Below are 23,369 nucleotides of genomic sequence, written 5' to 3'. Positions count from 1 at the left end.
CAAGCTATACCTGTGATATCATCTGCGCAGTTTCCCCAGAACTAAAATAGTCGCTAGACCTTTCAGATATCTTTTTCATTAATGATGATGGTACTAATTGAATTTTGAAGCGATGTACTGAGGCTATAAAAAAAACTCGAAGCAGGAGATCATACACAGAGCATCATTTAAATAGAAACTCAGTAAGGGATACAAAGGATCTAAATTAGAACGGTCTCCAGGGGATGTTGCTTTAAATGCGATCTATCAACGCGAAGTTGGTCCTCGTTACTACGAAACTTAACCTTTTCAATATCTAGTCCGTAAATAGATGGCACAGGAAAGATTCGCATCGTTTAATTTGTGATGTGTATAAAACTTTGACGTGTCATGATCTTCATTTAACGTAAATAGAAGTGATGCAATCTGAAGGACATTCATGTACATAATACGAATAGAACGGAAAGTCAACAAAATAATAGAAAAAGTAGATACTTCTTCTATTATACATTTCATTTTACCGGACAGAGTGAAAGGGTTAATATTCTCTCCGATATTTCCAATAGCTTTGTTGTAATGCTTCAAGTATCGTCCAGTTATTTTTATTCATATATTCAATCAATAAATCATGAATTTTATGAATGAAGCGTTTTTATGAATAAAAATCGTTCGAATCTCATTCATTTTAATTCGCGAAGCTTTCGAAGTGACAAATTACTGTCTCGTGTCGACAAAATTCAATTTTGTAAAAAGATCCGTAGTCTCTTGGACCTAGTTTCCAGGTATCGAATAGAGAAGAAGATAGATTACAAACGAGATTGTTTTATTTATCGAACAATATGATGGTATAATTAAATAATTATTCTAAAAGTTCATTTTTCTAAAGATAAATACTACGATAGAGGCAGTGAAAACGTAATTTCGGCTATCGAATTCGAATATACGCATGATTTTATGATATACCTACAATGGAGGAGACAGAAAGTGTACGCCATTTTGTAGAGTACAGTGACATCTCTGGCAGTTCCGTGAACCCCTTCATACATCACGGTGCACCGTTACCAGCGGACAATAAGTGATTAGAAATATTTCGTACCTTACGATACGTTACGAAGTTGGTTTATAAACTATTTGCAATCTTCGATTTTGCACTCCGTTATCGGAGGGATCAGTTCCCTCGTGTTCCAACGCGATTGGCTCCAAAACATGTACCGACTTCATCTCGAGGAAACTCGGTTTTTCTTCACAATTGGTTGCTATCTCTGTATAAACCTCTTTCTGCTTCTCCGCAAACAGGAGCTGATAGGTGTAGGTTCCGAGTAAAGCGCCAAATGTTGGTCCGATCCAGTAAATCTGTAGAAAATTTTTCAAATAATATTGATTATCCGCGTCCCGAATGCAATCCAAAGCAATTGTGCAATTCTGCACTTCAGTGCAATTCCAAGCAAATGTTTGCACATCCCTCTCAACAAGATTGTGAAAAAAGAGTGCCGTGCCGATAACGTTACCTTAAGCTTAAAACAGCTTCGGCTAGTGTGCCTTATCGCGAATATCGAAGATTAGATCATAAAGTGATTATAAAGATCATAAAGATTGTGTAATGCATAACGCAACATACAACTATAGATCATTGAAAGATCCAATAAATTGATTTGTTGAAATGATTTATTGACTTACCCACTGATTCGCCCAGTAGCTATGAAAGAGAGCTGGCGCAAAACTGCGGGCTGGATTCATACTGCAGCCAGTGTAAGGACTCTGCAGTGATATTAGAATTTGAAATAATAATTAGCGTTGATACATGAGAGATCTGAATATTGGAAATGTATTAAATAAATTTTTAATCAACTCTTGTTCTTTTTATTGGTCATTCCTAGAGGGAGCAGAATTGTTATTTTCGCGCCAAAAAGCTAAACTGAGAATGAGTAATTAATTTGCCTATTTTTAACGCGAGAAAGTGCCAAAAATATTTGTAACAATTCAAGAAATTGCAGTTAAAAAACACTTGGAATCAAAGTACGGTATATCACTGTATGTCCACGACTTCAGCGTACAGAACAAATGTCAACAGTCTTCAGTGGTGTACAGTAGCGAACTTCGAGAATGTTTCTAGTTCAAACTTGTTTGCGATGGCTTATCTTCCTTCAAGTATAGGATACTTTTTATAAATTCATTCTACATTACAAAAATTAAATTTGTTGAAAGGTATCGGATATATTGCGTTATCCAAATGTTCAAAACAGCCAGACAAAAGAACTAGAGATACATTCAAACATGTTACATAATGTGACCTTCAAGGTCAGGCAAGGTCACATATGAAAAAAAGAACTTTATTTCTTAGCAATGATTTTTACGAGGAATACAATATTGTCCAAGCTTGATTCGAACCTTGACGAACAACTTTAATGAATCAGCCTAATTCATTTAATCAGTCTTTTAATGAGCCTTGGTGAAGCTCGAAATTTGATGATTTCATTTATTTTATCTATATTTAGAAATTATAGAATTCTTTTTTCTGAAAGAAAGAAGTTATAAACAAATATTTACCGCTGCGAGTGAGATGCCAACAACGGAGAAACCGAATCTGATCGCAGTGGAATCTGTGGTGTGGGCGGTTCTAGGGTCCCATGTCGCGCAGGCTGCGCAAAGTATGAAAGATGTGCACAAGATTTCGATTAGAATCGCTTGAGCGGTACCAACGCCTTCGTGGACGACCGTGACACAGAGCCCAACCGTCGAGTTCGGGTTTCCATCATGGAACAGCTCGGGTGGAGTTATCATCTGCTCTGATACAATCACGCGTAAGTCGGCGCATTGAATTAGGTTTGAAATTATTGAAATCGTACCATCAGCACGCCATATCCGAGAGTTGCACCCAGAAATTGGCCTAAAACGTACATGATACCAGTTGGAATGGTTTTAAGTCCTAAAATTACGGCCCCTATCGTCACTGCTGGATTCAGATGAGCACCACTTACGTGACCCAACATCTACAACAAAAATCGGCGCATGACAGTCGTTAGTGCTATGGATTTCTACGTATTTATGGTATAATGTATAAGTACGGGCTCTGGATTTATACTGCAGCCAGTGTAAGGACGCTGCAGAGAGATATTAGAATTTGAAATAATAATTAGCGATGATACATGAGAGATCTGAATATTAGAAATGTATTAAATCAATTTTGTAATCAACTCTTGTTCTTTAGTGCTATGGATATATATGTTCTTATATGTTCTTAGTATGCTGTTCAAAAAGTAATTTTGTTTTCAAGTGAAAATAAAAAACGACTTCCTTATATTTTGAGTCAATTTTATTTGGAAATGACCACTTCGTTCTATTCCCTCTGGCAAGAAGTATCCGAACACTTTTTAAAACGTAATAACTTTTTAAAAACTGGATTAAATGATTTAAATTTTGTTTTATATGTTAAAGGAACTAGTTCTGTGCACAATGACTAAAATACTCTCTTTTAATCGAATAACAAGAAATAAAAATGAAAAAACTCTCGATTTTTAACTTTTTTACCTGAATCTGAGACGAAAATAAAAAAAAAAGTGGTTTTGTAGATCTTGGTAACTTATACGCATACTGAAAATTTCATCGAACCCGATTGACGTTGTTACGAGTTACAAACAATTAAAGATCGTGAAAATCGTAGTTTCTTACGGATTTCAACCAAACACAAGTAATTTGTACATCATTTAGTGACTGCAGCTTGACTGTGCGTCAATGCGATTTTTAATGACAACATATGTACATCAAGTTATTCTGATTTTCTTTACTTATTGTACTCTGTATTATTATTATGCAATGTAAGCTTTCTTTAAGACTATAAATTTCTACAAATAACAAGTCATATTGCAAGACTTTTACCCCAAAAACAAAGAATCTAGAATCCGCCATTTTGACGAGTTCGATTGTTCTAATGTCAATGCTTAATTTCATAATCCTGTATAACAAAATATATTATATATATTAATAAAATGGCGTGAGTGAGGAGTGAGTTAGAATCTCTAATATACTATTGCAAGCTGAAAAATAAGTGCATATAATACGCATTTAATACGCATCTTACGATGAGGCTTTCGAATCGTTAAAGATCATGTAATAATTAAATGTAAGACTCTTACCATGATCAGAAGATTAACAGTCATGCCAAACGCTATGGACGCTTGCAAAGGCGGCGGCGGCGCGGCACTCATGGATCCTATGGAGCCCATGCATCCAATAAACAAAAGAATCCCCGTTCCAACCACTTCTGCGAGGAACATCGTGGTGGTGCCCTTTTGCAGAACCCATCTTGACTCTGCAATAACACGAAATATCTATTTCTGTCCCGAATTTCCAATGCGTACCTCGAGACCTACGTTCCGATTTGTCCGCCATGTTAAACCGCCAGTTCTCTCGGTTAAACTAAACAGCAACTATTACTCTAACTGCGGCCGTAATCAGTACTCGAATTGTTTTAATAATACTAATCAGTAGCTATCGTCTCTCTCCAATTCATTTAAAAAGAAGTTGTCTTATCGATCAGCGATACGTTGCGGCGTTCGTCGAATCAGTGTCCGATCACGAGGTTCAAGAGGAATTACAAGAAATTTCATTCTACTGGCATCTCGACGGTACCGTCGACGAACAATATCGCGCGTCGTGCGGTTTCGAATCATTTTAAAATCTTTAGGTGCCTCGTGCTCTGTCGATTATTCTTACGAAACAAACGGCATCCTGATAGCACGTAGGGCAATTCCGGTCGCGATTCTATCATCACGGTGAAATCATAGAAAATTATGAGAATAAGGGAACACGGTACGTCGTTCTATAGAAAATTATGAAAATAACGGAAAATGAACCATTTCACCGCACCGTCGTGTACCACGAGCGACGATTTATTCATGCGAAACCGCCGTTTATTCATAGAAAATCGGTCGGCGAATACTTCTGTCTTGAAATAGCGCGCACTCTACGTCCTGAAGTATTTCAACATAATCGCGACGATATAAGCTACATTTTCTTGGATTCTCGTACCGCAATTTGCAACGTTTTAAAATTGTATACGGTAAATCGTTCCGCGGAAGATTTCACGCAAGCGCCACTATGCGATCCCCGTCGCTATAGCGCAGTTCGGAGGTCTCGGGCGACGAAAGGATCTACAAAGTGATCATTCGAAAACATGGCAACCGAGAGGAATGCATATTACAAGAACGTCCACTACCAAACGGACATCGCGTTCACAGTCCGGGTTGCTAAAACTTTGCTGACACCGATCGGCATCTGGCCGCTTCGCAAAACCGACACGTTCCTCGACCGTGTGAAACTAAGGCTTCACATTGGAGTAATTTTCTGCTTGATGTGCTTTCTGTTGGTACCCCACGTAATCTACACTTTCCATGACGCCGAGAATCTGACGCGGTACATGAAGGTGATCGCGGCTCAGGTGTTCAGCCTGCTGGCGATCCTGAAGTTTTGGACGATGGTTGTCAACAAGGAGGATGTCAAGTTCTGTCTGGAAGAAATGGAGGTACAGTACAGGGACATCCAATGCGAGGAGGATCGAGAGGTGATGAAGAACTCTGCTCAGGTCGGACGATTGTTCACCATTCTCTATCTGGGCCTGTCTTATGGGGGCGCGCTACCCTATCATATTATACTGCCCCTGATGTCCGAGAGGATCGTCAAACCGGACAACACCACACAAATACCTCTCCCTTATCTGAGCAACTACGTTTTCTTCGTGATCGAGGATTCACCGGTCTACGAGTTCACTTTCGTCTCGCAGATATTTATCAGCAGTGTCATATTGTCCACCAATTGCGGGATTTATAGTTTGATCGCGACCATCGCGATGCATTGCTGCGGCCTGTTCGAAGTCGTTAGCAGACAGATCGAGACTCTTCCCGAGTACAAAGATAATGCGATGTACGATCGTCTCAGAGAGATCATCGGCTATCATCTGAAGGCAATCGAGTAAGATAAGTATGGTTTAATAAAGTAGATTCATTTTGGTGTTTGCGTTTTCTTTGTGTTTCTTTCAATTTCCTTGATGTCTTTGCAACTTGGTTGCTATTTTTGTAGCCGGAAAGTCAGTGGTGTGCAAAATATTCTTGACCATATCATTTACTGCTTTTTAATCCATGAGATGCATTGATCAAATGAATGAATCTGATGAAATTATGAAATCTGAAGTGAAATATATTTCTATCAGAACATTATAGATTAGTTCTTTGAATATTTATTTACTTTTATGTACACAATATAAATGATATTATCTGTATAATTTTTCAGATCAAAATGCAGGGGAAGGTTTAAATGTCGTCTCTGCTATAGTTTCATTGAATGTGTCTTTGTTAAAAATATTATTTAATAATTTCGCACACATTCTAGATTTGCTGAGACGATTGAGAACGCTTTGAACACGGTGTTCCTGTCAGAAATGGTCGGCTGTACAATTATCATATGTTTCCTTGAATACGGAGTGATCATGGTATATAATACAAAATGAAAATAAAAGACGAGATACAGATTCCATGTTACCGTGTTTTTCAGGAATGGGCGGACCACAAAATACTCAGCTCAATGACATACGTCGTCCTCATGACATCGACGTTCGTAAACGTGTTCATAATTGCATTCATCGGCGACTGTCTTAAACAAGAGGTGTCTTCCTTGAAACAAATTATGTTAGACTCTTAACTGCGAAGATCGTTTAAACTAAGCATGCCGAAGCTTTTCTTCATACTTAGCTGACTAACGTCGGTCTTTGATCGGACACAATTCTTTGCGATCGGAAGTCGATTATCAGCGTACAAACATAGGATGAATCACTTGCTAATACGAATTCAAACTGCAAATATTTCCACAAAACTACGAAGAGATGCTTGCGATTCATTTAATGAGAGTGAATTGAAACTCGACGTCATATAGAATTCTGACTCGTCGGTCTTACTTTGATAAACATGTTACGGATATAGGAATATTTTTATCTCACACTAATGGCAGCACATCGAGAGCACCGAGATATGATTGTGTCTTGTTCATTTCGTACAAATCTTGTGAAAACAGACAAAAATCGTGATTTCATAATTTCTTACCAGATCTTATCTAAGCCTTTCGCAGTTAAGTGGCTTTTAAAACGCATATTATCGCGATCTTCAATGACATGTCATTTTTTATTAAGAGTGCGAGAGTGGGGGACACATCGTATTCCGTGTCGTGGTATGAACTGCCCGAGGACGTGATCAACAGCTTGAAAATGATCATAATGAGAACCAGTCGACCAACCAATTTGACCGGCGCCAAGCTATTCGATGTCTGCCTCCTGGCATTTTGCGATGTAAGTTTCTATGAAAATGCGTTTGCCACAAGAGCATTTTGTAACGAAGGAACATTGTAACAATGCAGGTCTGCAAAACATCGGCAGCGTATCTGAACTTCCTGCGAGCCATGACGGAATGAAGAAGATACATTTGTCCTTGTTGCATTTGAGAAATAATGATATTCCATTCGTGTGAAATAAATGACGAGAAACGACAAAACGTTCCTCGTAAACCTGTAAAACAAAATATGACACTTACAGTTGTAAAGAACAGAATCTCGTACGATTAAATAGAATAGTGACGAAAGAAAATGCTCTGAAGACTATTGTTTTTACGTAAAGAGATTTAATTTAAACAATAGTTTAAAATGTTTTAATATGGTGTACTTTCTTTTCACTTATGACAGCGGTTCTCAATCTAAGGTACATACAATTACTACAGGAATATGCAGGGATATAGAAATAAGTACGCTTGGATTTCTATACAAAATGGCGGAAGCCATTCATTTCGCTTCCCAAAAGCGAATTAAAAAATAAACAAGTACTGAATGTATTTTAGTACTCTTGAGGCGGATACAGATTTTGCAATAATAAAACTTATGCTCCTGTCACGTATATAATTATCTCGAGGGGTATTTCAGCAGTTAACAAGCTGCAGTGTATATATATATGTCAAAAAAAGAAATTGAGAGCACTAGATTTGAGGATAATTCACTTTATAAATTATTCTCAATTTGCAAATTTCTCGAACAGTGAAAAGAACGGTACAAGCACAGACCTGTAACAGAGTTCAAATTGTTGTGAGTATTAACATTTATTTGTTCTTTAATATTTTTAATGCTGGAAGTACCGTGCAAACTCAGGAAAGTAATTAAAGGTAATCTGCTACAAACCGTTAAACTTTCAACTTTCTATAATCTTACGATTTCAGTAATCGTAAGACAACAAAGTGGAAGTAATTGGTTCTTACCTTGACGCCGTTCCCAGTTTTACGATAGTAACAATCACTACGCGCGTACATAAAAGTGCACTCGTGGAATATGTTCAAGTACTGTCACATAACTTGACACGTGTATGATACAACAGTAAGCAATGCTCTGATGAAAATCGTCCGATACCACAGCGCGATTGTTTCAAGATAAATTTTCGTGGAGAGCTCTTGGTTTTATTGTGATGTATTTATTTTTGATACGACAGTAAGCACACACAGCTAATTGCAATTCGAATCCGAAGAAGATTCACCAACTTACATCAGTCGAATGCCCGAAATTTTACGTGCACGATGTTGCTATCACTTTTGTGTGTCTGCACGGTGATATCGAAGTAGTTTTGTTTCCATGTCATCGCTATTATAGAAAATCGTAACGAAACAACTTGGCGATCTCGGCTGCATTACAGAAAATAACAAACATTAAGCGCACGTGAAACTTCGGCTATCGATTTATTCATGGGCAATCCGATCGATGACCGCGGCAATTTCGTTGCCGCGGTGCATTAGTATGATATATCCCTTAGCTACCTTCGCTGAAGTCTTTACAGTGCACTGAATCTATCAAAGATTGCACAGAAGCATCCTCGGATAATCTTCCCGCGGAGCGATTCGGGCAAGCGCAAACGTGCATTTCCGGTGAACAATGTTAGCCGCTGCACCTAGTCGTCGGATGAACCTTTCGGGGACCGGGTTAGAAGATGATCAAAGCTGAAAACCCTAAGGGCTATCAGAACGAACATCACAAATCGGATTTCGTGTTCACTATCAGGATTTCTAAGATACTGTTGACGCCACCTGGCATTTGGCCTCTGTACAGAGGCGACTCGATCCTGGGCGACACCAAGTCGGTTGTCCAGGTCGGAGTGATTTTCATTTTGATGTGTTTCTTATTAGTACCTCACGTGATTTATACCTTCCACGACTCCGAAGACCTGACCCGGTACATGAAAGTGATTGCCGCACAGGTGTTCAGTCTCCTGGGGATCATCAAGTTTTGGGTGATGATCTTCAAGAAGAAGAGGTTCAGAGCCTGCCTCACGGAGATGAGGCTGCAGTACGCGAACGTTGAGTCTGAAGAGGATCGACTGGTCATGAAGAGCTCCGCGAAAGTCGCCAGATTCTTCACTACCATCTATTTGGGTCTCTGTTTCGGCGGCGCTTTCCCCTATCATATGATCATGCCATTCTTGTCTGAGAAGATCGTCAAGACGGATAATACCACTCAGATACCTTTGCCTTACCTGAGCAACTATGTCTTCTTCGTGATCGAGGACCCGCCTATGTACGAGATCACCTTCGCTGCGCAAATAGCCATCAGTACTATGATATTGTTCATCAATTGTGGGACCAACAGTCTGATTGCCAGCATGACATTGCATACCTGTGGCTTATTTAAAGTCGTCAATAGGCAATTGACATCGCTTTTCGATCACGATCGCGATGAAATGAAGGGTTGTTTGAGGAATGTTGTTCGGCATCATCTGAAAGCAATTCAGTAAGAACGCTGTTACATATTAGATATTATACATATATAGATATGCATATGTACAATGAGGAGCAAAATGTCCAGTCACCAAATATCCCATGCCATTAAAATGGTATAACTTTTTTAAAATTGGTTTTTTGTAAATGTTAAAAGGAGTAATTCACTGAACAATGACTAAAATACTCCTTTTTTTAAATTTTGCTATTACATACATGAAATAGAAAAAGTTTGTTGTTTTTTTTCACGTAGAATTCAACATTTTATCCGAATTCGCCAAAAAATATTAACTATTGCATTTTTAAAAAATATAAGGTATAATCGTCATATCTTGGTAGAAAAGCAAAATAACATGAAACTGATTAGAAATCCCCTAGAAATCATGCAATTTATATCTGAAACATCTTTACATTTTTTATCTTTTTTTCATTTCTTATCTTTTTTAAGAGATAAGACAAATTTAATCTACTACAAGCTACTTGTTCGTCTTTATTATGTTTGAATTTGAATTACATGTTCGACTTAACGAAATCGATGAAAATACCTAAAGTAATATTGAATTATAGATTTGCAGAACGAATAGAGACAAATTTAAACACGGTGTTTCTTACGGAAATGGTCGGCTGTACACTCATCATATGTTTCCTTGAATATGGAGTTATTATGGTATTATAAAAAAAAGTTGAAATGAAGGAAATAAGGAACGAGCATTAAAAGTATAAACACATAGTAATATTTTCAGGAATGGGAAGATAAGAATATGCTGAGCATGGTGATATATTTTCTTCTAATGACGTGGATGTTCTTAAATGTTTATATACTATCGTATATCGGCGACTGTCTTAAACGGGAGGTATCTCTTCCACATTATTTTTATAATTACAATTATTTTTTTATTTTTATAATTACGTGTTGTCGTGCAAATTAATTCTCGCGATTAATCCCAGAATATCTAAAATGTGAAAATAAAATATAAAATTGCTTGTATGTACAAAAATTATGAACAAATGCAATATTAATTGCTGCAGAAATTTTCTGTAAATTTTAAACATACGAAGAATATTGAACAACTTTCATAGAAAGAAAGTTACTTTTATCTAAAGATTAGATATGAAAGAAATTTTAAACTTACCATATTGTACAATTTGTGTAATATTATTGTAATTACATTAAAATCAGTGTTTGTGCAGAGAATTGTCAGTCAAGGAGGTAATCTGAAAATTGCATTCACTATTCTTTGTAACTGCGTTAGACGAACGAAATGATGTGATCATAAAGAGGGAAAATATTGTACATGTTCGCCTAAACAGTTACGAATTTCAATAGCAATATTTCTTTTCATTGAGAGCGTGAAAGTGAGACTAATAGCGTACTATATGCCATGGTACGAGTATTCCGAAGAAGTAAAGAAGAATTTGAGAATGATCATGCATCGTCCCACTCGTCCGACGTGCTTCACCGCTGCGAAGTTTTTTGACCTTTCCCTTCAGGGATTCTGTGAAGTGAGTATAATGAGTTAGGGCAGTGGAACTGGTTTCTACAGGGTGATCAATTACTGTATAATGAACTTCATACTTATCGAATAAGACGTATTAAATTTTCTTTATTATTAATAAACAAATTAAAAGGATAAAATAAATAAGATAAAAAAATAAGAAAATGTAATATGTTCTGTTCGATAAATATAAAGTTAATTATGCCCGAAAACAAACCGAAGACAGAGCAATTCATCACCCCAGAATAACCAGCTCCATTACACTATTAAATATTAAACCACGAATCTCGACGAATATAAACAAAAATGTCATAGGTTGTTAAAACTTCCGCTGCATATCTGAACTTCCTACGAACCATGACGGGATGAAGAGAACTCATAAAACGATGTGATTGGAAAAAAAATTAATTTGTACATGTGAGTTTATTGTTCATATAAATGCAAACGAAAACCGTTCGGCTAAGCTTTTACTTGCGAATACTACTGACAGTTTATTCGAAATACTTTACCTTTTTTTTATTGTCCTTTTCATTTGTCCTGCGGCATCATCGATACTGTCGCGCCGTGGCTTATAAGCTGGCCGTGATTATGCTTGCAGTCTGGTCACGATTTGTTTTTGTTCAGCCCGAAACTTGTTCCGCCGCTTCGCCGACTGTAATTGATCGTGGCTATAGGTAACTGTCGACCATGCAACTCGTTCTCAACATGTGCAAACTTTTCAGACAGATAAAAACGTCCCGGCTAAAGTTTACAACAGTGTTTATACTTCGAACGCGAAGTTTTCCAAAGGGTGAATTTAGTGTTTTTGCTTTAAACGTTGGATTTGTTTCTTCATATCACATAATATCGGTGTGGAAGTATATCTGTCATCTATTGCGATAATGATACGTCATGACAGTTTTTTAGTTCTTGATGTGTAAAAAGCGGTTCTTGAAAACTGATTACATCGAGTAATAATATTGACAGCTTTATCGTAGTTCAATAGCTTATTTAGATTTTCCAGTATAATGTTTTCACAAAACTGGCATTATTTAAAGTGTCTGAACGCGTTTTTTCGAGAAGCTATGATCTCTTAGTCGTGTCTAGACTACGGACATTTATGCAGGATAAAATTATTATACTATAATCTAATCTATCAATTAGTAGCAGTTCTTAGATACACATAAGTAACGCGAACATCGTGTACCTCAAAATATTAAACTATTGACATTGACAAAGACGCCGAACATTACATTCGAATTACGATTGCAAATCGCGTGTACCCGACTGCAACCCATGCTACTATGGTTCCCGAGGTATGACGCAACGAAACGCAGTCGCATGCGCTGTACGCTTAACATTGTGGCAACAAATTCAATGGTAGGTAACGATCATCCCTCAATTTTCACTCATAATGCATAAACCTTGATACTCTGGGAAGAAAGATCGAACCCTACCTTACTCTTTTACCTGCACCCTAACATCGCGGACTGCAAAAGATCTTGCAACCGTTAATAATACCAATCCAGCTTTCCAATTTCTACAATGAAGACAGATCACGCTAAGAACTTGAATCTGAGCATCGGTTGGAATCGTTGGATTCTCGAGCCGTTTGGTGTCTGGCCACTGTCATACTCGAACTCGGGAGTGCAGAAATACGTTCGCTGGCTGAGGAACTTAGTTTCATATTTTTTGATATCGTTCATTTGCGTACCTGTCGGCCTGTACGCTATATTAGAGGTGAAAAGCGCCTACAACAAGCTGAAACTCTTCGGGCCAATGAGTTTCTTCCTGATGGTGTACATGAAGTACTTTTCGTTGATGAACAACATCAACCGTTTCCGCCAGTGTATAGAGCAGATAGAGTCGGACTGGAAGAACATGAGCAACTCAAAGGACCGGGACATCATGGTCGAGAGCGCGATTTTCGGGAGACGATTAGTCAAAATTTGTTGCTTCTTCACGTACAGTGGTTTCATGTTCTATTATGTCGCCATGCCTATTACCGCCGGGAGAATTACGGACGAAGAACATAATCTGAGCTTCGTTCCAACGCCGTTTCCAGTCTCGATGGTCATAGCCGACACTCGTCATAGTCCCGTCAACGAGATCTTCATATTGGTACAATTCTGCGGAGGCTTGGTGCTGCATGGGATCGCAGTTGGTGCTTGCACCTATGCAGCTGTGTTTGCGGTTCATGCTTGCGGACAAGTGAAGATCCTGACCTCTTGGTTGGAACATTTGACAGGCGGTCGAATGGACATGAGTGAGTCCGTGGATGACAGAATCGCGAACATCGTGAACCTGCATGTTCGAATACTGAAGTGTGTAAGATGCATTTTTAACCTGATAAAATAATTTCAGTAATCTAGGAACTCTCCAATGCGTTTTCTAGAGAAAACAAAGTTTGTTAGGGTACTAGAAAAATCATGAAGATTTTGTTTGAGATGAGAAATCATTAATTTGAAACTTTCTTGAAATATTTGAGAAGTTTAAGATCATGGAAGACACACTCGTTTCTCACGTTCAGCTTTTTTAATCTTTGGTATCTACTAATATCATCTAAAGTATTGCATTATATTTCTTTCATTAGGAAATCTATCAAATATGAACTTCTCTTAAAAGCATTCATTAAGAACTATGGATAATAGTGTATTAAAAAGTTTACCACTGATTAATCGAAGGCATGAAGGAAAACAGTAACATTTCGCAGGTTCTTGTCCATCACAGATGAAGCGTTGCAGCACATATCATTCGTAGAATTCATAGGATGCACCTTGAATTTGTGTCTTCTAGGATACTATATTCTGATGGTACGCATATGCGATGCAAGGTGAATGAAATACCTTAAATATTTTATGATCGAATGTAAACACACTATTGATATTTTAGGAGTGGAATTCTCACGATATTGCGGTTACAGTGACTTACGCTCTGATTCTCATCTCATTTGGATTCAACATTTTTATATTTTGTTACATAGGAGAACTCGTTGCTGAGCAGGTACAATTTTTTGTATTCACGTAGCTTACATCGCACGTGCACTAAAAATAATAATGACAGTGAATATATATAAAAATTAGATAAATACTTTCGCCTATTCTACTTTTCATCACTGATGTTATAATCACATGACAAATTCAAATTATTCTTGAATGTAGAAGAGGATATCTATCGTTTAAAATTATCTTAAACAGTGTAACAGAGTCGGCGAAGTTGCATATATGATTGATTGGTATCGACTACAGGGAAAGAAAAGGCAGTGTATAATTTTGATAATGGCAATGTCGAACTCGTCATCGAAACTTACAGCAGGAAGCATGGTTGAATTGTCCCTCAGCACATTCGGTGACGTATGTACACAATGAGTCATCTCTTTTGGTATATACAGGGTATTTGGAAAATTGTGGTATATAAAATAAAATTTTTGTATTGAGAGTTTTATTTTCGAGGAAGTTGAATTTGAAAATTTATTGGATACGTGTGCATTTATTGTTAGACACATTGGTTCGATTACCCGGCCTGCCAAACCCCATTGTTTCTAAGTGCACACGTACCTAACGAATTTTCAAACTCGATTTTTTCGAAAATGAAGTCCTGTATGAAAAATTTTACTATATATTTCCAGGTCAGTTTTATGTGACTAATCACTCCTTTGCCAATTTTGCCACGATCTCCGAACACTCTGTATATATACAATATTCCACAATGTAAACGCTATATAAATATTGTTTAATTGTATAGGTTCTTAAGACGGCGATGGCGTATATGAACATGCTGCTTGCGTTAACATGAACGTCCCTGCATTATTTATTGTAATATTTATTCTACACGCGGTATATAGAATCATACGATTAATATATGGCCCGTGGCTATCACAGTAGATATTTCGAAGCTGGAATGAGAGTGACATTCCAAGTAAACGAAGATTATACCTTTTACCCGTTCTAAATCTTATTTGTTCTCAAATTAATTTTAATAAGAACTATTATATATTACATATAATTTATAAGAACTATTTAACAACACATTGTATCGTTTGATAGTGATAATGATTCAACGAATTAAAAGCAATTTTTAGACGCATCGATTATAAAGTGACAAATAATCTCTCAAAAACAAGCAAGTTTTGTTACAATTTTCATATCCGTCAACTTAAGTTTATAGCCGCGATTTAGGTATTTAATAGAGAAAGAACATGTTCCGATGTTCAGCTTAAACGTTATTCATTGCCAGTACTGCTTCACTTTGAAACAATTCTCACTTTATAACGACACCTATAGTATTTGATATTCACATCGATGAGACTGGACTGTCGATCGCTCGGTCGTTAAACAATGACCATTGCTTTTTCTCAAGAAATCTGAATGATCGAGCTTCTAGAAAGATACAAACTAACCAAACGTGTCTCCCAATCCATTTACCCCTGAAATTATAGATTGTCAAATGTTATAGTCTTGAATCAGAAAAATGTGCTTACGTGTCCACCGATGATACCCCGTTTCTTTCATCGCGCCGCCCAGTATTGGTAATCAATCAATCGATGCGCACCAATCACCATCCTCTTCTCCTCGCTTATAATGCATAAGGCAATGAAGCGACCGCGTACAGCCGAGAGGGTAATCCGTTCTGCAGGAAACCGTAGCTCTGTTACGGTGTTGCGTATGCAACCCCTTCCATCAGGGATAAGTAAACGAGCGCAGCCGCGGCATCGGAACACGAAGGGGAATGATTGCTCCGGAGATTTCAGTACAATTCAAGCTTTGGACCCAAAACGATGTCGAAGCTGAAAACCATTTCCGCGATCTCGCTGGCAAAAGAGAATGAGCATACTGCGGACGTGAATTTAAGCATTCAATGGAACCGTTGGATTCTGAGGGCGATGGGGATCTGGCCGAGTTCGCGCGAGCTTTCAGGACTCGAAAAGTGCTCCAACTGGCTGATAAACGTAGTCTGTTATACCCTGATAAGCTTCCTGTTTTTACCCTGCTGGCTTTTTATGATGCTCGAGGTGGATGATCTCTACAACAAGCTGAAGCTGTTCGGTCCATTGAGTTTCTGCGTAATGGCGTATATGAAGTACTATTCACTGATGGTTCATGCAAATGACATCCGCAATTGCATCGAACGTATCGAATGGGACTGGAAGACCATGCAATACTTGAAAGACAGAGAGATCATGGTGGCGAACGCGAAGTTCGGTCAGCGATTAGTGAAGATCTGCATGTTTTTCATGTACAGCGGCTTCGTGTTTTACTATATCGCCTTGCCGATCAGTATCGGCAGAGTCACGGTGGAGGGCCAGAATTTGACTTTCATCCCCATGGTATTCCCCATGACCAAGCTAATGCCCGATACTCAGTACAGTCCTGTCAACGAGATCTTCTTCTCCATTCAATTTCTGGGAGGCATCGTGATCCATGGAGTTTCAGCAGCAACCTGCAGTTTGGTGGCTGCCCTCGCAGTTCACGCTTGCGGGCAGGTGAAGATCCTCGCCGGCTGGCTGGAACACTTGATAGAGGGTCGGTCGGATATGAGCGAATCGGTGGACAAAAGGATCGCGAGGCTCGTGAGTCAACATGTTCGAATATTAAAGTATGTAAGATACGTGTTCTTACTGTTCAATCTCTGAACTAATTTGGCTATGAATAATATCTATAAAAATATAATAAGAACTAAAGAACTAATACGAAGTAATTTCAATGTTGTTTTGATCATCAATACGTCTACTAGAATGCTAGGAATGTTTCGATTATTCGTAAACTGTTACTCAGAAAAATTATGAAGTGTCATTAGTAGGTGACTTGAATTTGTATAGTAAACCTCTTCTACATTTTTTTGTTTATTATGAGAAAACAAATTCGGGCTTATTCTTATATAAAGGTACAACCGAATAGACGCTAAGTCTACGTCATATAATAAGTCGAAAATATAGAATAAATTTGTTTCATTCAAGGCTTCGTTTTCGAGAAAAAGTGGGTTGAAAAAATAATACTATTGATTACGAATCAAGTGGCGTTATATGTATACATACCGATTCCATTTCTCGATATACATGCACTACTACTACAGGCCACGCAAACTTGACGCATCTAACTTAGCTTTCTCGAAAACAAAACCTTAAATGAAAAAATATCATTTCTTTTCTTCGATATATTTTTTGACGCAGGATCAGCCCCTATTCAGATATACTATCAGTTAAATGACACCCTGTGTATGAAACAGAATTTTTAGAAAATAGAAGAGTATATGTTCGTAAAGTAGTATAAATACTGATTGCAGGTATTGGATAATTGTGTCTCAGAAAATATCAGTTCTAATTAACGGTACATATGTAAAGTATGGGCGCACACGTCTCGCAATCCACCATTCTGCAATTTCAGATTCTTGTCCACCACAGAGACAGCGATGCGGCAAATATCTTTCGTAGAATTTATAGGGTGCACCTTGAATTTATGTCTCCTAGGATATTACGTGATAATGGTACGATATCAATTTAAGCATATACGATAAACGAAATTTTGATGCTCAAGTATGAACAGACGTCATTGCTCTTCTAGGAATGGGATCCTGAAGATATTATTGCTTCTGTGACTTTCATAACGATACTTGTATCTCTCGGCTTCAACATTTTCATTTTTTGTTATATTGGAGATCTTGTCGCTGAACATGTAAGAGTTTAATCGGCATAAATAACTTTTTTCAGCAAAGTGCAATAGAATTCATGGACGCATCCTGTTCATGCAAAATCATCAAATCTCGTTGAAGTTTAAGTACACGTCCAGAAAATATCTTCTGTTAATATCTCTAATCTGTTTTCTAAGCGCACATTCAAGTAGAAATACCTGGTTCGTGACCTTGAATAACGTTGAACAGAAAAGTTTCCCGTTCCAGTGTAGCAAAGTTGGTGAAGTAGCGTACATGATTGATTGGTACCAGCTATGGGGGAACAGAAAACGTTGTTTGGTTCTCATAATCGCAATGTCCAATTCCTCGACAAAACTTACAGCGGGAAAAATGGTCGAACTGTCACTCAGCACATTCGGTGACGTATGTGTGCGCAATAATCCTTTCCCGACTTCGTGTGCTAGAACAGAAAAATTGAATTGTACCTTTCAATCAAATAGGTTGTTAAAACGGCGGTCGGATTCTTAAATATGCTGTTAGCGTTGACGAATTAGTTCTTCGAAGAGTTCATTGGTAAAACTATTGTGACATACAATCCTTACAAAGGTGTCTTGCATTGTTATGTATATTCAATAAGAATGTCCTTAAATATAAAAAGACTATTTTCTTATTCTATACCGAATAACTGAAAATTTAAACTGTATACCGGATGGTTATAGTACAGTAACAATAACAAACAACAACTAATAATTGCAAGCACGTTCATTAAAGTTTTGTATAAACTTTTCCTATGTGGAAGAAATTACATCAGCTTTTACAATGTTGATTGCAAGTCGTAATGATTAAGGCGAAACGTCAATCACACTTACACCATCATGACCAACGTATTGACTATGAAGTGTTCAAGTTGATATAATGCGCAAGAATTTGCGAACATTAGCTATTGTCGAAGTTAGGAATTGCTGATGAAGGTAAGTCATGAAAGTAGATGTGCGTGTATCGCATGCCAATTCCCAGTATGTACCTTCTGTCTTTTGGTATCGATAATCAATTTATCGATACGCACCAGTGTTCATCCTCCTGTACCCAGTCATAATTCATGAGGAAACTCGCAATGGGGCAGAACGCAAAAAGAGAGAAACAACCCCTTCTGCAGGTAAACATGTATTTGTTGTCGCGAGGTTTGCGTGATACCTTCCAGTATGAATCATGAGCGCAAGCGCAACATTATGTTCGAAAGAATCGCTAGGACCTCCCACGAGCATCTAGTATGGAGTGAGCTTTCGAGGTAAAACAATGTCAAAGCGGGAGCCGATCCCCTTGAAAATTCTACCAAGAGAGGACGACCATGAAGAGTACGTGAACATGAGCATCGAGTGGAACCGTTGGATCTTGAAACCAATGGGTGTTTGGCCGCGTTCGCGGCATGCCTCGAACACCGAAGTGTGTTTCAACTGGCTGATGCATGCCGTTTGCTATTCCTTGATAAGCTTCCTGTTCGTACCTTGCTACCTCTACGTGTCGTTCGAAGTGAATGAAGTGTATGACAAGTTGAAGCAGTACGGCCCGTTGACGTTCTGCATGATGGCATTCGCAAAGTACTCTTCGTTGATAGTTCACGTGAACGACATTCGCGAATGTATCAAATGCATCGATTGGGATTGGAGAAACGTGAACCACGCGGAGGACAGGGGGATCATGATAGCGAACGCAAATTTTGGCCGGCGATTAGTTAAAGTCTGCACGTTCTTCATGTTCAGTGGTTTCGTGTTCTATTACATCGCGGTGCCCATCAGTATTGGGAAAATTTCGGTTCAAGGAGAAAATCATAGCTTCATTCCTTTAGTCTTCCCAGTTACTAAGTTGATAGTCGACACGCATCAGAATCCTACCAACGAGATCTTCTTCGCGATCCAATTCTTTGGAGGGATGTTAATCCATGCTATTGCGGCAGGTGCGTGCAGTTTGGCAGCTGCTTTTGCAGTACATGCTTGTGGTCAAATGCAAGTTCTTATGTGCTGGATGGGATATTTGGTGGATGGTCGTGTTGATATGAGCAGCAGCACGAATGCGAGGATCGCAAGGATCGTGACTCAACATGTTCGGATAAAAAAGTATGTATATGAATTTTATGCCGCGGCTTACTGTGCTGTGATACAAATTTTCATTCTCGTGTAAGAAATAATATGTAATGCGATAGTTTTATAAAGTAAATAATAACTGTGATGTCATATTTTGTAAATAAAACAGAATTACTATAGCCTGTATCGGCAATTAGGTTCATTACGCATTGTCGATCAATTGTCGAGAGAAATAATTAGGAAGTTATAAGTAACGCCGAATTGAATGCATGTTTGAGAATTTGTTGTAATTATGAAGATTTTTTGAAAAAGATAAGGGAAGAAAATAATTTGCACATTTCTTATAGTAACAGTAAACTTTTCAGAGCCACTAGGCTTGGTCAGAATGCTTCCACGAAATTGTTTGTTGTATGCGTGTCGTTTGTGTGTGTTTTCATTGGCACAGTGACCAAGTGCATATGAAATTGTTTATGTATTTTCTTTAGGGTAGTGGTTACGAACAACCTGGTTGCTGACTGCTCGACAGTGCGTAATAAGCCTAAATCCATCTGCAATTCAAGCATATGAAATTATCTCTCATGGTTACTTTGAATATCATTCGTTTGACTGGAATTATAGAATCCTAAATATCTAATTTTTATTATTACTTCAACAGTTCAAGTTTCGAGTTGAATTAAAATAATCACAAGTGTTTCATGCAGGTATTATAAAATATTAGTAGACTTCTTTTCGCCATTGAAAAAAAATGGAATATGAGCTGTGATGTTCTGGGAATGTACTATTTAACTTTAATTTTTGTGTTTACCATTTCAGATTTTTAGTTGTGATGGAAAAATCACTAACGCAGATATCTCTCGTGGAATTTTTCGGGTGTACTGTGGCTATGTGTCTGCTTGGATATTACATTATAGTGGTAAGAGTTATGATATTCAAACGTAAAATATATATATATATATTATGTAATCATTTTTAATCATATTATATATAATCATTTTTAATGTTACAGGAAACGAGAGCGAAAGACACGACCGCTGTTGTAACATACGTAATAATACTAACATCTCTCATCTTCAACATCTTCATATTTTGTTACATAGGCGAGCTGGTCGCTGAAGAAGTAAGGCTTAACACATATCTTTTACTTCACATTCTCACCTTTCTCCATGCAAACGATACTAAACGGTTGACCGTACGAACAAAATAATTTACACCCAGTTCTATGGCGTATTATGTAGAATAATATAATCTAAAAAAAAAAACAATTAAAATCAGTGAATACGTTATACTAGTGCAGAAAAGTTGGCCAGATGTCGCAAATGATTGATTGGTATCGATTACCAGAAAACACGAAACTCAGTTTGGTGCTAATAATGGCGATCTCCAACTCGCCCACAAAATTAACTGCAGGAAGTCTCGTTATATTATCACTGCGCAGCTTCAGTGACGTAAGTATACCAATGACTTTCTTCTACATCAGAGCTGTTCAACAGGCCTCGCGGCGGTCAAGGACAAAGCCATGGGCTAAGGGCAAAGCTACAGAGAAAAGCCACGGGCAAGAGTTTTAGCGAAGTGGGGACGTGAGAAAAGAAAGAGCGAAGTGTTTACGTTTTCATGTCATCCTTCCTCTTTCACTCGCACGCATTGCTGTTATATGCCGATCGTCCGATGCTCATTCTATTTCATATTCCCTCTAAGGAAGGGGCACCGTTGCCCTCGGGAGTGGGGCCTAGAATCCGCCGATCGGTGTTTGCCCTGGGCTGAAAACCGCTGCCCATATGGGCAAGCTGTTGAACAGCTCTGCTCTACGTTAATGTAAAAACTTATGATAACCCGTTGGATCGACAGGTAATGAAAACATCCGTAGCCTTCTTAAATATGTTGCGAACGTTGACTGATTGAGAGTAATTCAGCAGAGCATCTGTTGGATACAGTACACTGCTACTTTTGTGCTTGGTAATTGTAGGAGAACGATATTTTGAATACATTCAAAGATTACTCGTTACCTTGTTAACATTTATGCGTCTCAGTGAGTAGAAAATGACGTATTTTTTAACATTTTCGAAATGTGCGACGCTATCATAGCCATTTTCCAAACTAGTGATGTTGAAAAACATCATTTGCTGGTGACAGAATTTATAATAATATTTCCACAATAAGGTTTAGGTTTTATAAGGACAATTTGGAAAGCGGAAATACGATTATTCCAGTCTTGTGGCTCGTTTTTATTGTTACCGATTGTCAAGGACTATAGAAACGAGCCGCAAGGTTCGAATAATCGCATCTCCTCTTCCCAGATTGTCCATTTTTGTGTATAATCTGAGTGTCAATTTCGGGAGAATTTACTGAGTACACGTTGCGTGCCAGCCACCTTCTGTTGAGATATTCATTTATTTTTGTATCGATGTCCATTAGCGATCATCACCTTGCTTTCAGTCATATTTTATGAGGAAAAATCCTGTTGTCTTCGCATCATAACAGGGATGCGACTCTTTCCAGCAAGAGTTATGAGCGCAGGTTCAACATCATATTCGGAGCAACATCAGAGACTTGTCAGACATTTTTAGTATGACGTGAGCTTTCGAGATAAAACAATATCGATGCAGGAGACGATCCATTTGAACTCTCTACTAAGAGAAAACGACGTGAGCATCGAGTGAAACCGTTGTACATCTTTGTGGTTAAATTCAAGTTCTTATGTGCTGGATAGATTATTTGATGGATGGTCGTGTTGATATTAGCAACAACGCAAACGGAGGAATCGCAAAGATCGTGAGTCAACATGGGTACGGAAGTATGTATTTCGATTTTATGTCGCCGCTCAGTGTGGTAATAATTTTCAGTCTCGTGTGAGAAAAAACATGCAATATCATAGCTTTAAGAAATTAGTAATAAATCCGATTTCTTATTTTGTACATAGGTTTGTCAAAAGAGCAAAAACCAAGTGACTAAACTAAATAATTAGAAAGTTTCCCATAACGTAGAATCCGTCAAATAAAATGAATAATGAATAATTTGTTGTAATCATAAAGATTCTTTAAAAAAGATCTCCTGAACGGGAGATGGTCCTTTACGTGCAAACACATTTTCAACGTTTTCCAAACTGATGATATTGATGAAAATTATTTGTTGGTAACATTATATTGATAATAATACTTTCATAATAACAATTAATAAATCAAATCGTGATTTCCATCACATCGTGTCTGCATTTACGCTACGATCAAAACTCTAAAAATCTAAACCATTTATCAAGTTGAGTCCCAAAAATTATTGACTATTCCGTAGATATTCTAAAATAACAGTCATCAGCTTTTGTTTTTAAATTACAACTTATGGATAGTAAAAAGGCACAGACAAAGAACGCGAAAAGTGATGTTTTAGATCAAAATTTCGTTGCGTTATCGTACACCTCCAAGGGT

The 23,369-nt window shown here is 37.8% G+C and overlaps 5 protein-coding genes across 6 annotated transcripts; 4 read left to right on the top strand and 1 right to left on the bottom strand.

Moving 5' to 3' along the window:
• Positions 1–785: 785 nt before the first annotated feature.
• Positions 786–14,942, bottom strand: LOC143259083 (aquaporin AQPAn.G). Of its 2 annotated transcripts, XM_076519925.1 has the most exons (11): positions 14,553–14,942; positions 14,174–14,286; positions 13,911–14,088; positions 12,957–13,546; positions 11,773–11,915; positions 9,199–9,766; positions 4,113–4,288; positions 2,826–2,969; positions 2,527–2,760; positions 1,657–1,737; positions 786–1,332 (listed from the first exon to the last, which is right to left on the bottom strand). In XM_076519925.1, exons 6-11 carry the CDS (start codon positions 9,662–9,664, stop codon positions 1,087–1,089), a joined length of 1,347 nt encoding a protein of 448 aa, XP_076376040.1. In that variant the 5' UTR covers positions 9,665–9,766; positions 11,773–11,915; positions 12,957–13,546; positions 13,911–14,088; positions 14,174–14,286; positions 14,553–14,942; the 3' UTR covers positions 786–1,086. The 2 variants fall into 2 exon arrangements, with proteins under 2 accessions (XP_076376040.1, XP_076376041.1); XM_076519926.1 differs by lacking the exons at positions 9,199–9,766; positions 11,773–11,915; positions 12,957–13,546; ... (1 more) ...; positions 14,174–14,286; positions 14,553–14,942 and adding an exon at positions 4,350–4,707.
• Positions 5,152–7,606, top strand: LOC143259104 (odorant receptor 82a). The gene is made up of 5 exons (XM_076519963.1): positions 5,152–5,946; positions 6,364–6,463; positions 6,526–6,636; positions 7,157–7,312; positions 7,381–7,606. Exons 1-5 carry the CDS (start codon positions 5,153–5,155, stop codon positions 7,432–7,434), a joined length of 1,215 nt encoding a protein of 404 aa, XP_076376078.1. The 5' UTR covers position 5,152; the 3' UTR covers positions 7,435–7,606.
• LOC143258920 (uncharacterized) lies at positions 12,788–13,338 on the top strand. Its single transcript, XM_076519467.1, has 2 exons — positions 12,788–13,206; positions 13,308–13,338. The coding sequence occupies exons 1-2, from the start codon at positions 12,788–12,790 to the stop codon at positions 13,336–13,338; spliced, it is 450 nt and encodes a 149-aa protein (XP_076375582.1).
• On the top strand, positions 13,404–18,509 carry LOC143258919 (odorant receptor 4-like). Its single transcript, XM_076519466.1, has 10 exons — positions 13,404–13,566; positions 13,956–14,055; positions 14,135–14,245; positions 14,440–14,595; positions 14,987–15,027; positions 16,004–16,837; positions 17,626–17,725; positions 17,803–17,913; positions 18,137–18,292; positions 18,370–18,509. The coding sequence occupies exons 1-10, from the start codon at positions 13,499–13,501 to the stop codon at positions 18,421–18,423; spliced, it is 1,731 nt and encodes a 576-aa protein (XP_076375581.1). The 5' UTR covers positions 13,404–13,498; the 3' UTR covers positions 18,424–18,509.
• LOC143259092 (odorant receptor 4-like) lies at positions 18,477–21,936 on the top strand. Its single transcript, XM_076519943.1, has 5 exons — positions 18,477–19,983; positions 20,764–20,863; positions 20,957–21,067; positions 21,240–21,395; positions 21,796–21,936. Exons 1-5 carry the CDS (start codon positions 19,166–19,168, stop codon positions 21,847–21,849), a joined length of 1,239 nt encoding a protein of 412 aa, XP_076376058.1. The 5' UTR covers positions 18,477–19,165; the 3' UTR covers positions 21,850–21,936.
• The last annotated feature ends 1,433 nt before the right edge of the window (positions 21,937–23,369 follow it).

Source organism: Megalopta genalis, chromosome 3 (genome assembly GCF_051020955.1).
Source record: "Megalopta genalis isolate 19385.01 chromosome 3, iyMegGena1_principal, whole genome shotgun sequence".
Taxonomy (NCBI): Eukaryota; Metazoa; Arthropoda; class Insecta; order Hymenoptera; family Halictidae; genus Megalopta; species Megalopta genalis.
The sequence above is the reverse complement of the archived record's forward strand: the minus strand, read 5'-3'. Positions and strand labels throughout refer to the sequence as shown.